A 16,858-nucleotide genomic window follows, 5' to 3' on the forward strand; every position below is an offset into this window, starting at 1 on the left:
AATAGGATGGTGGATCGGTTGGATTGTCTATAATGCCCTTTCTCTTTATTTATTCCCGTTTCTCATTCTCTCATCCTCATACCGCAAACATATCTCAAAATGAATTTATCCGTGTTCATTGTCAGTGGTGCGGTCGACATGGCGAGCAGTGGGGGCGCGAGTCTATGTACTACTGTACTCTCTGCCGAATATGGTATAGTGGGTTAGGCCAGGGCGAAAACGTCGAGTTTCCCTCGGAAAACAATGTCCACTCCACGACTTGTGCCGTGCTACTTCGCTGGCGATGGAATTGGAAAACAAGTTGATCGACGCTGTCAGGATGGAAACCCAGGTGCGAAGAAACACCGCAACCTAGGAAACATGTCTCAGCCGGAAGAGGAAGTGACAAACAAAGCCACAACTAATCGCAACGTGCTTTGTTAGATGATGATGATGATGATGGCAGTAAAACTTCGATACGATCACAGGTGTAAGCAGGTCGATCATGGACCATGTTTTTAGGCAGTAAGCACCGTTCCACAATTGGAGATTCATTACGTCCGCAAGACCCAACAGATTTAACGGAGAACGACAAAAACAAACCGACAGGTGCAGTATCCACGGTTCATTCCATTTTCAGATTCGCAGAACTAGACTGAGTTTAACATTGTATCATTCCCATGCATCTTCTTGGACTAGATTGCACGGCTATAGTCTCACTTCACAAGGATGTTTCTACATGAACCTACTCCACTTATGCCCCGACGTACGCCTTTCCAACCAACCATATATGTCTAGATGCATCAGCAGGTCATAACAGCTTTTGTATGACTCGACTCAACTAACAAAATCACCTTCCAGTCCTGTCCAGTTGCTGACCGCACACCGACTGCGTCTGAAGAACTTATATCTATATATCTAACCTACCGTATATACAGTACCAAGTCACCGACCAGAGCGCTTCCAGTTTGCTCTTAGTACACTTGCAGATTCGGTTCCTCATATCAGTAAACATCGTCAAGGGTTTCCGGAAGCCTCAAGTCACCCCTGCAAAATAGACAGCACAGTCCATATGTTAAAGTCAGATTAATTGAGTGGCCAAAAGGACAAGATATACAACAGTGCAGCACGTCTGGAGTGCTCAAATATCAAAATAATTTGAACAATTTTTTTGAAGCCCTAAATGGCTATTCACATTCAAATTTGAAGCCCGAGGCCTACGAATGTCTTTAATGTTTCTATGATACATAAAGACTAGGGTGCCCATTAGATCAGTGAATTATACTACAAATCAATACGAGGTAGCTGAGTGCGGTGAATCTTGTGCCTACAAGGTTCAGAAACTCGAGAACAATAGCAAGAGCTCTTCATGAGCAGCGTTGGCTACAAGACATCACTGGGGTCCTGAATGAGGATGCAGTTGCAGAACTTGACTCCATCTGGGATGCTGTGGAAAGCATCAGGCTAAGTCCAGATGTCAGTGATCATTTCATTTGGCGATGGAGTCCTGATGGCCAGTTTTCTGCTGCATCTGCCTATCAAGCATTTCATGCAGGATCTATGCCCTTTGAGGGAGCCAAGCTGCTGTGGAAGACCTGGGCTCCGTTGAGGGTCAAGCTATTCTTGTGGCTTGCCTTCAGGCGGAGGGTGTGGACTGCAGATCGTCGAATCCGTCACGGCCTTGACACAGGCAGGACCTGCAAGCTTTGTGAGGATGAGACCTGCGATCATATCCTCTTTCGCTGTTCCTACTCATTGCAGGTTTGGTGGGCAATCCTTCACAACCTGAGCATTGCAAGGACCACGGCAACTACTGGCATGAACCTGCCTCGCTGGTGGAACTCTCTCCACGTGCAGCTTCCACCTTCTAAGCGCAAAGGTTTTGATACCCTTTTTTCTTTGTTGTTTGGCACCTTTGGAAAGAATGAAACGCCCGTCTCTTCAGCAACGTTTTGCTACAGCCGGCCGCGCTGCTTAGCTCGCTGCGTCAGGAAGGAGAAGCCTGGATTGCTGCGGGGCCTTCACAGTTGGGTTGTCCTTTTAGTGTGTAATAGGCCTTTCTTTCTTTTCTACCGGATCCAGCTCAGTCTGAGTCTTTGGATCCTGACGAGCAAGACTCGTGTTGTGTAACAAACTCTATTTCTTCTTAATACAAAAATACACAGCTCTCCTGCGTATTCGAGAAAAAAAAAGGTAGCCGAGTGTAGTTAACATAAACAAAAAATCTCACCTATCTTGATCTGCTGCTGTCTCATCCAAATGATTTGACACATGCGATGATTCTGTGGTATTGTCTCCTACAAGTTTTGCAGAATCAAGATTATTATTAAAATAACTGGAAAAGGTGCAGCAAAATACAAGCCAAACATGGACAATGCTCCAACCTTGTGAAGGACTTGCTTCACTAACAGAGTGAACAGATAGGTTGTGCGTTGGTGGTGAAATCATGACTGGCGCAACATTAGTACTGCTCTTTTCAGTAACAATTCCTTGATCACACCCTTTATTCAGCTTCTTCCCAAATAATTCATGGTCACATGATAATTGTTTTCCTGTAGGATGGGCAGAGAAATAAATGCAAAATATATTGTTGCAGTTTGGGTTAAATGCACCAGGAGTGACACATGACGAAAACAAGATTTTATTCATTACTGACCTGTATGATTCTCGTGAATAACGTTAACATCTGACACCTTGCGTGGACCAGGTACAGAATGGGCATCTTCCCGAGCTAACGTCCTGTATTTTTCAACAGATGGAAACTTCCAAGCTTGAAAATACAAAATAGAATGCCTTTATTGTAGAACATGTAAAGAAAAAAAAAAGGAGAAGAGCTGAGTGGCACAAAGGTGATAAAGAAATAGTGCATGTAACACCAAACCAGTTCGTAAAGTTACCTTGCAGGGACTTAAACCAACAAAACCAAAAACCTTAACGACAAATAAATTTTAATTTGTAACTTGTGTATAGCAAAAAAGGCTCGTGCATAAATAAATGGTGGTAACCAGTAACCTGATGCCCACTGTATAAGTAAGAGAAAAAGCAGGTCATGCAATTTTTTACCACAGTAAACAGTAAATATCCTAGCTTTACACTGTGGTAGTGCAACAAGCGACAGAAAACAGCCAAGTATTAGATCCTTACTCTGGTCCATGTTTTTCATTGTAAGGTTCGACGAAAACATGATCTCCACGTATGAAGTGAGAGGTCCTTGAACATCTTTCTGACAAGATTTGTTTTACCATCTCGGGGTACTTGAAGCTCACATAACCAAACATGCGTTTCTTCTGAAGTGGAATTTGCACATTATTGACAGGGCCATAGTGGCTGGAAGAAATATCAGGACAATATTATTTACAGTTGCATAAAGCCATAACAGGTAGGCCTTCATGGCTAATGCAGCAAACACTAAAGTTAGACAGCAATACCTGAAGTAATTCCAAGCATCATTTTCGGTGAATGTGCTTTTAGGGTCGAAGGTAATAAAAATCTGGTGAGAACTATTTATTGCAGAAGGCATCACCAATTTGGAACCATGAATCTGCCCATATCTGTAGTTTAAACATATGCAGAGTTTAACTCTCCAAAGTCATCTTGAAGAAAGACAGCTACAAGAGTCTTAAAAGCATAGCTCATAGAAAATTGTGAACATGGATAACAAAAAAGATTCTAGGTCTAAACATGCTAAACCATGGACGGGATATCATTTAACGGAAATAGTACTAGTAGGTTTACATTGTATAGTACAGTATGTAAGCAGCATGCAACCGACAACAAAATATTAGATCCTTACTGTAGTTCACGTTTTTCCTTGTACGCTTTGACACGAACTTGATCTCCACAGATGAAATGAGGGGTCCTTTCTGATAAGATCCGTTCTGCCGTCCCGGGGTCCTGGAAGCTCACAAAACCATACATGCGCCTTCCTTGATGTGGAATTCGCACATTATTGACAGTACCATACTTACTGGCAGAAACATCATGATAATGTTATTTACATCTGCATAACTGCATAACAGGTAGATGCTTCATGTCAAAATGCACCAAGCACTAAAGTTAGACGGAAATACCTGAAGTAGTTCAGAACATCTTCTTCAGTGAATTTGCTTTCAGGTATGAAAACAACGTAAATCTGGTTAGGATCGCTACTAGCAGAAGGCACCCCCAACTTGGAGCTATGAGCCAAGTATTTAGGAGGATCTTCCACTGGGACAATATGATGTGGTTTTTCTCTCTTAATGAAATGACACGTAGCTCTCCTGCATCATTTGGAACAAAAGAAAAACAATATAATGTGGTTCCCTTCTGAAGAAGTGGAAACAACTGCAGAGGCAACTTTCAAAAATCATCTTGAAGAATGATAGCTATAAGAGTGAAGAGTACTTAAAACATATGTCACAGAAAATTTTTAACATGGTTAACAAAAATGATCTAGGTGTTAACATGCTAAACCATTCAACCAATATCATTTAACAGACAATGGTGGTGGTGTGGAAGTATAATATGTAAACAGCAAGCAACAGAATACAACCAAATATTAGATCCTTACTCTAGTTCATGTTTGTCCCTGTACTCTCTGACACGGACTTGATCTCCACAAATGATATGAGGCATCCTTTCTGATAGGATCTGTTTTGCCGTCCCGGGGTCCTGGAAGCTCACAAAACCATACATGCGCCTTCCTTGAGGTGGGATTGGCACATCATTGACACTACCATACTGACTGGCACATATATCATTATAATGTTATTGCTTCACAATTACATAACAGGTGAGGCTTCATGTGAAGATGCATCAAACACTAAAGTTAGACGGCAATACCTGAAGTAGTTGTGAACGTCGTCTTCAGTGAATTTGCTTCCAAGCAAGAAAATAACATAAATCTTGTTACGATCCCTGCTAGCAGGAGGCATTGCCAATTTGAAACATGAGCCAAGTACTTAGGAGCATCTTCCACCGGGACAATATATTGTTGTTCCTTTCTGAGGTTGAAACAGGCGTAGTCATAATGAGTATGCTTAGAAAATAAAACAATTGTGCTAATAGTTGAGACAAACAATGCAACCTAACATACAAACATCTATTTAAAGTAAAAACTAGCTGAGATGCATAAGATAAGAAGAAACCTCTCAAGGACTGGTGGTGTTAAGTCGCATGAGCAGATCTGTTAGGCTACAACCAAACTTTCCATGCTGCTGGCCCTCCGTGAGGAATCTCTCAGTCCGCAGAGGCTTTCCATACCTGTCAATGTACATATTTGCAAGAGACTCAATTGGGAGACTTGATGGTCGCAGCAAAAACAGGAGTTCTCTTATCTCCTTCTCCAACATGAGCTCCCCCGAGCCAGTGAATTCAGGAGATGGGCTCTGAAAAGATCCAGTAGGACCAATGGGGGCGAATGGAGCATGAATTCCATGAAAACTGCCGCTTGGATGTAACTGAGGCAGCCCAGGGTGCAATGCTCCAATTTGAACATTGAGCGGCAATGGAGCCTGAAACTTATGAGAAATGTCATTGAGGCAAAACTGAGGCTGTGAATGGGGCAAGGGAAATGGAACCCGAAATTCATGAGAAATGCCAATTGAGTGAAACTGAGGCTGCAAATGGAGAAAGGGGAATGGAGCCTGAAATTCATGAGAAATTCCCCTCGGATGAAACTGAGGCCATGAATAGGTCCAGTGAAATGGAGCCTGGATTCCTTGAAAACTGTCGACTGGATGAAACTGAGGGCGCAAGTGGGGGAATGGTTGTAAGCCATGTCGCTCTTTAGGTGGCTGCAATGGTGGTAGCTGTGGGAATTGCTTCGCCGCCTCAACAATCAGGGGAGCTATTTTGTCATCTAAGGCAAGTAGTTGTCTGATCTCTGCAGGTGTTTTGGAAGAGATGATGTGGGCAACGATCCCCTCAGGGTTCCATGGATGAAGCAGCCGGACCCTATCCAGCAACAAGCTCTCACATTCCTCTAATTCCATTTCATGTATACTGCAGCACAGAGAACAAGAAGTTGTAAATCAGTGCGGTCTGGGAATCAAGATTCAGCATCAGCAAATGCAGGGGACTCCTTTTTGGAAGCTCTATGAACAAGTAAACCACGGAACCATGGAGAGCAGTGACGCAATCGAGAACGAAAAGTCTGCATAATCCTCCGCATATACCAACAAAAAAGAACTAGCAATTGCTCAAATTCGTGTTCTCCTCTTTCATAACTCCGAAATTAACGAACAGATAGACAGATTTCAACTTTACTACCAGATTTTTTTTTGAACTGGTTTGACTAGCAGAATTTGCAACTCTAGTCGCCACCAAATTACCCCCGCCCCAAATCTCCCGCACTCCAGGCCAGAATGAACCGATGATCGAGAACTGTTCCTTTCAAGTATCCGTCTCCAGCAGCGGCGGCGACGGGGCGGCCAAGCCGCCAGCGCACAGGCCGGCCTCGTCGTCCAAGGGGCAGTGGGAGAGGCAAACGCAGACGGACATCGACATGGCGCGCCGCTCGCTTCGCGAGGCCCTGAAGCAGCAGCAGCACGACGGCGTTGACGCTGCGGCGGGGGCGGAGGCGGCGACAGCCCGGCGTCGAGCTCGTCGGGCGCGTCGCTGTGCTCCCCCTCAGTAGCCACGCCGGGCCCGTGCGTCCTTGCCACCGAGAACATCTCGCCAATGCTGGAGGGGAAGGACAACCCGAACGAGGGGCTTGTATGAAAATGTGGGGGCTTTTATGTAAATAATCGAATCGCAATCCATACTAGCGGTATGTGCAAATAGTAGGGGTATTTTGAAAATATTCGGATTGCGATCCTTAATCGCTTATGTGAAATAGCAGAGGTATTTTGAAAATATTCGGATCGCGATCCTTAATCGCAATCCAATTAGAGGGTTATATGTAAAATGTGGGGGTATTTTGTAAATAATCGGATCGCGACTTAATAATCGGAATCCGAATTAGGGGGTTATTTAAAAAATATAGGGCACTTTTCTAAAACTTCCGCATCGCCGTCCAATCCTCCGCCTTCGATGCTCGGAGCTCCGCCTGACGCCGGCCGTCGCTTGCGCACCTCTTCTTCCTTCTGCCTGACTCGCATCCGCAGTCGTTGCCACGCTCGCCGGCGGCCCAAGCGAGCGTCCCCTCCGCCGAACCTCTGCTCGGGCGCCCGGGTTCCCGCCGCCCCTCACTCTGCCCCAAGCGAGCGCGTCGCGTGTGCCGGATTTGCTTCGTCTCGGGCCCGCGCCGCCGCTTTCTACCCCGCCGTCGCCCGGTGCTGAGGTCTAGCGACGCGCCGAAGGGATCTAGAAACTTCGAGGATGCAGCTTTTCTGTGCTGGCCACCTGGCGTCCCTCCTCCTCGTCGCTCTGCTCTCGGCCTCCAACCAAAGCTCGCCGTCGCCGAGACCTAATCCTGCGATTACTGAGCCAGATACAACGCGAACCGCCGCAATCAGAGAACAAGAGGAAACGCGAAATGAACTGGCGCACCCGCGACGGCGCCACCACTAGCCGCACTAGCGGTTCAAGCCCACTTCCAGAACTCAGCGAAATCAAGCCCATCGAAACTACCACCTCCGCTGTACCAGATGCTCGGAGAACCCCCCGCAAGGCCGCAAGGTAGTGCAAGGGCGAGTTGTTTGGGGTCCCAGCGCACTAACCTCATCTTCCTCGGGAGCACGGGACCCTGCGGAACCAAGCAACGGAGATGGAGGAGGGCGAAGGGAGCGGAAGACGGAGCGGCGCGGCGCAGGGGGCTTTGATCGAGAGAACGGCGACGCCGTAGGCCTCGGAAATGGCACTCCGCGCGCGGACGGAAATATTTGCCCGGGGGTTGGAATTGGAATTGGAAAGGCGGTGGCCTCTGCCAGTTCGGGGCGGGGGTTTTTCGCCGTGCGCGGGGAGCGGCGCTGCGCCGTGAGCAAGTCGGTCGGCCGCTGTACAAGGGGGGATGGTCGCCTTCACGACGTGGGCGCGTTTGGACTGGAGCACGTCAGCACACAGCCGTGCTGTCAAAAAGTTGGAAGCCTTTGCCATCTTTTCCTTCTCAAATTTCCAACGTGCACAGCACCGGATAGCCTTTGCCAAATTTCCAGCCGTTTTGAACTCGTCCGAACTTTCCTTTGCATCTCTGCGTTTTGATCAGAGACGCTGAGCATTTCTGCGTTAGGAATGTAGAAAGAACCACTGTGTCAGATCCTACTACCGCAACTACGCCTGGATGTATCATCATGCCATCAACTGCATAATGAGCTGGAGTACATCTGAAGTGCATGTAGCTATGCTAAGGTACAGTTTCAATTCACCGATCAGAGAAGCGCTTAGCGCCTCTGATCGTGTGGCAATTCACAGCCTGCTGGTCGGGTGGCTCGCGGCACAGTCGCAGAGACGCTTCCTCTCGCTAGTAAACGTCATCAAGGGTCCCTGGAAGTCCCAGGTCATCACTGCAAAATAGTATGCACGGTTCAGATGTTACAGCCAGATCAACGAAGTGACAAAATAAGCAGAAGATGTCAGGCATAGTTCAGTGACATCCAGAGTGCTCCGTGCAGAACTAGTTTGATGATTGATCTCACGCAAGGCTAACTGGAAGAGTTCTAACCGGCTAAGACGTTACCAAAGACTAAACTGACAATGGTGCCAGTAAAGCATCCTAGATGCCAATTGAAGATAGCTGAACCTACGAGCATAAACAGGAAGACTCACCTATCTTGAGCTGCCGGTGCCTCATCCAAATGACTTTGTACATGTGAAGATTCTCCCGTATTGTCAACTAGTAGAAGATTTGTAGAACCAAGTAAGCTTACTAACAAAAGAACTGCGAAGTTGCAGCACACTACAATGACAAACATGGACGATAAGTAAAGCCGAGTATGCAGTACTCACCCCCTGTATGGCGCTCATGAATAACACTGAGACCTGACGCGTTGTGTGCACCAGAGTTGGAATGGGCGTCTTTCTCAACCAACTTTCTGTATTTGAAGGAACTTTTAGATAAAAGGTCGTAAAAGATCACACACAAACACCAAACAAGTTCATGGACAAGTTAGTAAACTTATCTTGCAGGGATTGTTAAGGAAGTGCCCATAATAACCAAAACAAACAGAAATAAGAAAAACCCCTTATTTCTCAAAGACGCGCACCATTGCATTAAGAGAGACTGAGAGAGGAATACAGCGACCAAAATAATGACCCCACACGACCAAAGAACTAAGAAAACCTTGGCGTTAAATAAATTTCACATTGCAACTTATGGGTAGCAAGAAAGGCTTAGTAACAGGCTAAGCCATAAGCAAGGTGTGCCAATCTTTTGGAGATTAGTGCAAAAGGAGGTATACAGGTAAGGCATAAGCAAGGTGTGCCTATCTGTGGAGGTGGTGCTCATGGAACTCTTTGCCAAGAATGGATGACGGTTTAGTAACAAGCTATGTCTGTATGTCATGGATCGAGATTTAGTCACTACCACTTGGCTGACATAGTTTATTGGTGTAATGATGAATAAGCTCAGTATTCCAAGATGGATAGGCTAATCATTTCCATTATCTAAAAAGACAGTTCAAGAATCTTGAGGAAAAACAGTGTAAGGTTGAGGAAAGACAGTTTCGAACACACTTACGAACACACTACACCATGCATGAGTTATCATTTTAACGGAAGATGGTAATTGCAGGTTTACACTGCGTTCGAGTACAATATTTGAGCAGCAAGCAACAGAAAAGGCAAGTAATACATCCTTACTTTAGTTCATGCTTTTCCTTCCAGGATTTGACAAAAACTTGATCTCCGCCTATGAAATGAGGGTTCATGGGACTCCTTTCTGATAAGACCCGTTTTGCAGTTCCAGGGTACAGGAAGCTCACGTAACCAAACATGCGTTTCTTCCGGAATGGAATTCGAACGTCACTGACAGGGCCATACTGGCTGGAAGAATACCATGATAATACTTTTTACAACTACATAAAGGCATAACAAGTAGAGGCTTCATGTCAAAATACTAGATTACTAAAATCAGACGGTGATACCTGAAGTAGTTCCAAACATCTTCTTTAGTGAATGTGCTTTTAGGCTCAAAGGTAATATAAATCTGGTCGCTACCGTTCCCAGCACCAGCAGGATACATCACCAATTTGAAACCATCATCCAAGTACTTAGGGGCCTCTTCCACCGGGACAATATAACAATGTCCCCGTCTGAAGTTGAAACAGCAGCAGTCATAATCAGAAAACTTGGTGACATTGTGCTGCTTTATAGTCAAGATAGAGACATAGTGCAACCTAGCTAGGATCAGAAAAACAAGCAGAGATGCATAGGATCAGTAAGGGGGAAAAAGAAAAGACCTCTCAATAACTCTGGTGGTGCAAAGCTTCGTGAGCAGACAGGTGAGGCTGTGATCATTCTGCTGGCCCTTCGTGCAGGAACCCCCAATCTTCAGAGGCTTTCCATACCTCTTAATGTAGATATTGACCAAAGACTCAACTGGGACTTTTGGTGGTCGCAGAGAAAGCAGGAGCTCACTGATCTCCTTCTCCAACATGGGCAATGACTCAGGAGTCTGAACTTGCCTCATGTTATTCATCTTGGGGGAATCGGACCCGTGGGAGAACAGACACTTCTCACCTTTCTTATATGAACCCGTGGAGAAGAGAAAATGACAAGGCTTGATTTGCTCCTTGGAGCTGCTCGGAGGATATCCAGTGACTTGACAAGCATTTCCATAATTACTTGGTAAGCCATCACCTGGAATGCAAAACGACTGGAAATGCTCCCCCAAGCCAATGAATCCTGGAAATGGGCTCTGACAAGCTCCAGTTGGACCAATGGACGGATTCTGAGCCTGAATTCCATGAGAACTGCCGCTTGGATGATACTGATGCTGCTGCAATGGTCCAACCTGATCAATGGGATGAAGTGGAGGCTGAATTCCATGATAACTGCCGATTGGGTGAAATTGAGGCTGCCAATGGATGTATGGTATGTAAGTCCCTCCACAAGGTGGCTGTGGTGGGGGTAACATTGGGAATAGATACTTCGCCTCAACGATCAGGCGCTGTAATTGGTCTTCCGAGGCGAGTAGATACTGTTTTATCTCCACAGGAGTTTTGCTCGAGATCATGTACGAAACGATCCCGTCTGCGTTAAATGGATGAAGCCGCCGAATCCTATTCCTCAACGAGCTGACACATTCGTCTATGCTCATCTCTTGCTCCCTGCACCACAGAGAACAAGGTTGCTTGAATTCAGTGCAAGGCATGATTTAGCAAAGCAAATGCAGGCTATTCTTAGTTCCTAAAAAAGACGTCGGGCCGCTTCAAAAAAAAAAGGAAGTCCTCAAAACAATTGCAGGAAGTAAACCATGGCAGCCACGCGAAAAAGAAAAGCTTGCATCATCCCTGCTTCCACCAACAAAAAAGCAATAGGATTTGTCCCCGTTTCATGCTTCCCATTTCCTAATTCCAAAATTAAAGAAAATAGCAGAATTGCCCTCAGTAGCAGTATTAGCAACTCTAATCGACACCGAGCCCCCCCCCCCAAAAAAAAACGAAAAAAACGAACGAACACATGGCCAAGAAATGTTCTTTCCGAGAATTCGCATCCAGAATCTAACATCTCCGGTCCTTCCGAAGTTCCGATTTCTCCAAGAGCCCACGCAAGAACACACCAAGCAGAATCGAGGTCGAACAAAAAGGCAATTATTTGTAATCGCACACAGACCTCAATCGACTTGCTTGGGGACGCACAGCACCACGCGACACCATCGCGCGAAGCAACGGAGAAGGGGGAAGAAGGGAGAGGAAGAACTGAAGAAGGGGCTGCAGGGTGCGGGCGCGAACACGAAATTCCGTATGCCGCGCAGGCAGGCCCGCCGCCGAAATTCGAGCCCGCGGGTGGCTATTTGCCCGAGGTTGGAAGCGGGGAGGTGGCAACCGCGCAAGGCTTTCCCAAACTATTCCGAGACGGGGGGGTTTTATGTCGCCGCGCCCCATAAGGCGGAAGCTGCTTGCAGCCTTATTATTTTATCATAACTATTTTATTATAATATGGAAAATGGAGAAATAAGAATGGAAAATCAATAAAAGTGGTTATGATTTTTTTAAATATAAGAAATAGAAGCGGAAGCCATGGAAAGTGATAACAAAATTTCTTAAAATATGGCAAATGGGAAAGAGAAAGTGGAAACCATAAAAAATGATAGCGGTTTCCTTAAAATACGGGAAACGGAAGAAAAAAACATAAGAAGTGATAACGGGTTGTATCAAAATATGGGAAAGGGAGAAAGGGAAGTGGAAATCACGTAAATGGTAGTCCTTTCCTTAAAATATTGGAATTGAAGAAACCAAAGCACAAAGCAGGGAAAGCTTGAAATATGGGGAACGGAAAAACATAAGAAGTGTAACAAAAAAACTGAAGCAGAAACGGAAACGGAGAGTGATAACGGTTGTCTTCAAATATGAAAATGGAGAAACAAAAGCGCAAGTCACATAAAACTCTTGTTGAAAGTAAGATTCAAACCATGGTAGCGTAATTTTAATAGAATGACGGTTTATCTTATCTTATTTCTCTAAATTTTCTGCTTTTGCTTATGCAAGTTTCACACATTACCTAGACGGCTTAAGCCCATGACATTCAAACTAGTAACCCTAAGATCATAGCCTCACAGTCACATCCTCTTTAGTGCCGTCGTTGATACCTTGCCTCTGACCCCCAAACGCAGCTCTATCCAGCCACTCTCTCTAATGTCGGGGGATCCTTGCTTCTTTTTGGTATTGTAGTAGTCTAGTAGATGGCCGAGACATTTTAATGGTTAGGGACTTGGGGGCTGGGGCCAAGAAAACCGGTATATGTAGAATGTAGAATTCAGAGAGAGAGAGGAGCGCACTACACGCACCTGGCTGGTTTTTTGGCACGGAGCCCAGCATGATAATGGACCAGGCCTTGGTGTACTCACGCGTTTGGGCCCTAGGGCCGCTTGAGGTCCGAAAGTGCTCCGATGATCCTATCCATCATCTAGAAGGAGAGAACTGCAAAACTCGTGCGGTCGTGCCCTCGTGCTGCCTTTTGTTTGCTTTGGCTGCGACAACGACAGCGTGAGACCGTGGAGACGGCAGGTGTGAGAAGCTGCGCCGAAACCGTGGAATCCCGCCGCGACCGGGGCTCCGCCAGCTAGGCCCCTGGGCACCCCAAAAGCTGAGCACGCACGAGCACGACGCCACTGGCACGGGGCACCACACCCGCGGCGGCTGCCGGTTTCCCCCCACGCAAACAAAAACTGCGTGCGCCACGGCGGGAGTGTTCGCGGCCACGCACGCCACCAGATCGACCAGGGGTTGCATCGTGTCGCGCGACTCGCGACGCGGCGCACTCGGCCGGCGTGCATCGCGCGCGCGGGGCCGTGGCCGTGGCCCGTTGCACACGCGCCGTCGGCTGGCCGGCCGGCACGTCACACGGCGCACGCACGTGTGAACCGCCAGGCGCCGGCGGGCTGCCAGTGGCCAGTGCCCGGCGCCGGATGGGAATCTGCCGGGGGCCGCTAGCGAACAAGCGGGGGCGAGCCCCGAAACCGCGTAGATGGATGCGATCATGCGACCGCGCCGCGCGTGGGCACCGGTGAATCGCGACCGCATCCATCCATGGACAAAACAGAAGCCAAACCCTCGACCCCACCTCTTCGTCGATTAGAAGCAGTGTGGGAAGACCGATTAGGGATGGATTAGAAGCGTAAGAGGATTTAGATAACGCTTCATTATTTAAATGCTAATTAATTAAATGCCTGGATTGCTCCTGTGCTGCTATGGTAACTGATAAGGTCCCTCCAAAAGTCGATGCCCTTAGGTGTGGTGGAGTTGAGAAACAATAAATAAATAAAAAATCTCTGATCTTCTCAATTTATGTAACTCCGGCCTTATAGCTTCGGTAAATATACCATGAGTAGGTCACGAGGAAATAGCAGCTAGTGCAGCAAATTTTGCTGGTTCCTCTCGATCACTTCAGCTCAGCACGACGGTATCCCGTCTGAGGCATGTCCATGTTCGGGACGGGAATAGCAGAGGCTTTTCATTGTTGATATTTGGTGATGTTCACCGCTCAACTTGATCTTTGCTACTGGACACCATTCAAGTATGAATATTTGCTATTAGATATTATAACTATTATAATAATAATTTTATGTTATAGATGATAAAATGTATTTAAGAATGACCAAAGTACCCTGCCAATAACTCAATCCCCACCAGCCAAGCACATCACAGGACGCCACACGGCGACCCCACTCCCCACCCAAAGCATCCCCCGTGGCGTGATCCATCCCTGCGCGACTCGCAGGTACCGCCGCCACCGACCGACCCACACATGACACGGACCGACTCGAGACGGCCAGAGTTCACACCCTAGCAATGACGCCATGAGGACCGCCGCCGTAGGCAGGCTCGTCGGGGAGCTCGAGCTCTGACGCCGGTGCCAAAGGGACGGGGCTGGCGATCTTCTTCCGTCATGCGGAACAAGGAAAGAGTTCTGCCTTCCACCGAGCCGACCGGCTCGAACATGCCCGCTCAATGTTTTTAAGTCGTCCGACTAATCGTGATTAGTCACTATTAATTACGTTTATCGGTCCGCCAGTACCGATTATACCCAACGAGGCGACTATCTCGACTAGAATTCTGGTCGTCCGACAAATCGTTGACTAATCACAATTAGTCATCCAATTAGCATGGGGACGACTAGCTTCCAGCAAGCTTGGGTAATCTTTGGGCCATCGATGGTTTTGATCTTTTGGATTTTGAAGTTTCCCTAACAGTTAATGTATCTCTCCTGTCTTGCAGTTGTTTTATATCTAGTTCAGTGCTCTTTTAGTCTGCTTCAAAAATCAGAACTCACAAATTCCTAAGATAATTACCATCTGACCATCAATATTATCTTAATTTTTGCTTTAAATATATAACATATATAGTATATCGATCCTAGAGTATTCGACTAATCGAACTGATCAACAACTAATCGCAATCAGTATTCTTATCGGTACCTTACGACTACACACGATTTTACAATCTGAAAATATTGTCCGCGCTACGCGGCGCCGGCCGCCCACTAGCGTGCTGCACTCGTCGTCCAGCGACAGGCGTCCACAGCTCAAAATTCCAACTCATCTCTTCTCCCCATCGATCTGAGCAAAAGCCACCGCAGCTGCATACAACGAGTCCACAAGCACAGCACCAGGCGCTAGGCATCCATCTCCCACGCGCCACTCTTTTGATAATATTTTCCCTAAATCCAGCAACACGACAAGCCAATAGCTAGTGCTCCTCTCTGCTCTGATGTTCTCCCTCAACGCCATGTCCATCTCCAAAGCTGCCTGCACCATTATCTCTCCTTTCCAATTTTCTTCATTGATTCCCCTTCTTCGTTAATCTTCTCCCCAGTTCAGAAAAGAGCAACTACCAGGACCTTGCTCCTCCATCACGGTTTAATCAAGTAGCCAGTAGCGGCAGCATAAGCACCATCAGCGGAGCACGTCAGAGGGGAAGGGAGGGGTGAGAGAAAGGAGAGAAATCAGAAAGGAATAATAAAATAGAAGAGTGAACCCATATGTCTAGTAGCAACTTCAACATTTGAATGGTGTCCAACAGCCAAGACTAATTTAAGTAGTGTCCACGAGCAAGGAGCAAACATTAGGCAGTGTCCACCGGGCAAAACTACCCGAAAGCAAAAGGTGCTGCCCTCGGGAACTGAGTCACGCGTGACTCGTATGGCAGCCGCCTTTTCACCTCCGTTTGATTTGTTGCTCACAAAAGGATCTGTCAGGAAGAAAGGTCCCGGATATGCTGCACCATACAAAACCCAGGTCTGGAGGAATAATGCAACATGCCATCATGCATGCATGTTGACATGGAGATTGGAGAATCCAGAAAAGGACCTGTACGTACTCTACGCCCCCTGTAGTTTAATGGAGTGTATGCAAAAGACACAGAAAAGTCAATCCAGATCATAGCAGGTGAGGCAACACACGGAAAGGCGACCGCAAACCTTCTCAATTCCATAGCTTACATAACACAAAGCTGACTAATAGTAGATTAACACCACTAGTGTCTGGTCAAGTTCCAATCACCGGACGGACTTGAGCAACGAACGAGCCTTGGCTCTGCACCACCAAGCACCTGCCGCGGACTGTAGGTGAAGCTGAACAGAGTCGCCGTAGCCCATCGACGCCGCCGGCGCGTCGTGTGGCTCCAGCCTTTTTCCGTGATCGGATCACGGGACGGTTGGGTCAAAGTCAAACCAGTTGCCACCGGTCCACGGCTGACCAGTACCAGCAGCTCTTAAAATGTGAGACAAAAACTTTAAAAGTTCACCGGTCACCACTGTCACCTCAGCAGCTCGGCAATTTCCCTTGGCCGCGTCAGGGCTTCGCTTAGTTCAGCTCCTGGTTTTTGTTTGGTACCGAAGACTGGAGACCGGCAAGAGTGACGGGTACTTTTTTTTTTTTGAAAAGAAACGGGTACATTTTTCTTAAGACGACTATTCTTGGCATACCTGGGTGTGTCGTGTCGTCGTTTTCCTGTGCCTGCAATTCCACGCTGCGTACGCAGTACGTAAAAACTTACGCCATCACCTTGTGGAAAATGGGTGGCTCACACCGCAACTTTCAGTTTCAGGGAGCTGCGCAGGGGTATACGTGAAGGGGAAGAGACATGTCTGGGCAAATTCCATGGTGCCCGGTGACAAGGAATGGCTGTGGTTACGATTTAGAAACATAAGCAGGCTTGGTCATTTCGAGTCACTGGATCGACACGGAAACTTGATAGAATGGAGTTGGAGTAGCATACCATGTCATGCCACTGCAATTAATCAGCGGGCTAGAGAAGAGAATATCATTAGGTATCCATTTGCATCTATACCCTTGCTA

General features: G+C 47.0%; 2 protein-coding genes across 2 annotated transcripts; both read right to left on the reverse strand.

The window, feature by feature from the left end:
• Positions 1-684: 684 nt before the first annotated feature.
• Positions 685-7,737, reverse strand: LOC112882881. Its single transcript, XM_025948072.1, has 12 exons — positions 7,623-7,737; positions 5,106-5,961; positions 4,801-4,961; positions 4,529-4,702; positions 4,050-4,238; positions 3,773-3,946; positions 3,408-3,530; positions 3,124-3,306; positions 2,636-2,718; positions 2,364-2,531; positions 2,210-2,276; positions 685-1,026 (listed from the first exon to the last, which is right to left on the reverse strand). Exons 3-12 carry the CDS (start codon positions 4,890-4,892, stop codon positions 984-986), a joined length of 1,296 nt encoding a protein of 431 aa, XP_025803857.1. The 5' UTR covers positions 4,893-4,961; positions 5,106-5,961; positions 7,623-7,737; the 3' UTR covers positions 685-983.
• A 346-nt stretch (positions 7,738-8,083) lies between these two features.
• Positions 8,084-11,855, reverse strand: LOC112882975 (putative zinc finger CCCH domain-containing protein 51). Its single transcript, XM_025948176.1, has 7 exons — positions 11,674-11,855; positions 10,299-11,168; positions 9,984-10,151; positions 9,700-9,882; positions 8,848-8,933; positions 8,668-8,734; positions 8,084-8,405 (listed from the first exon to the last, which is right to left on the reverse strand). The coding sequence occupies exons 1-7, from the start codon at positions 11,715-11,717 to the stop codon at positions 8,363-8,365; spliced, it is 1,461 nt and encodes a 486-aa protein (XP_025803961.1). The 5' UTR covers positions 11,718-11,855; the 3' UTR covers positions 8,084-8,362.
• Between the last annotated feature and the right edge of the window lie 5,003 nt (positions 11,856-16,858).

This window comes from Panicum hallii, chromosome 2 (genome assembly GCF_002211085.1).
Source record: "Panicum hallii strain FIL2 chromosome 2, PHallii_v3.1, whole genome shotgun sequence".
Lineage (NCBI taxonomy): Eukaryota > Viridiplantae > Streptophyta > Magnoliopsida > Poales > Poaceae > Panicum > Panicum hallii.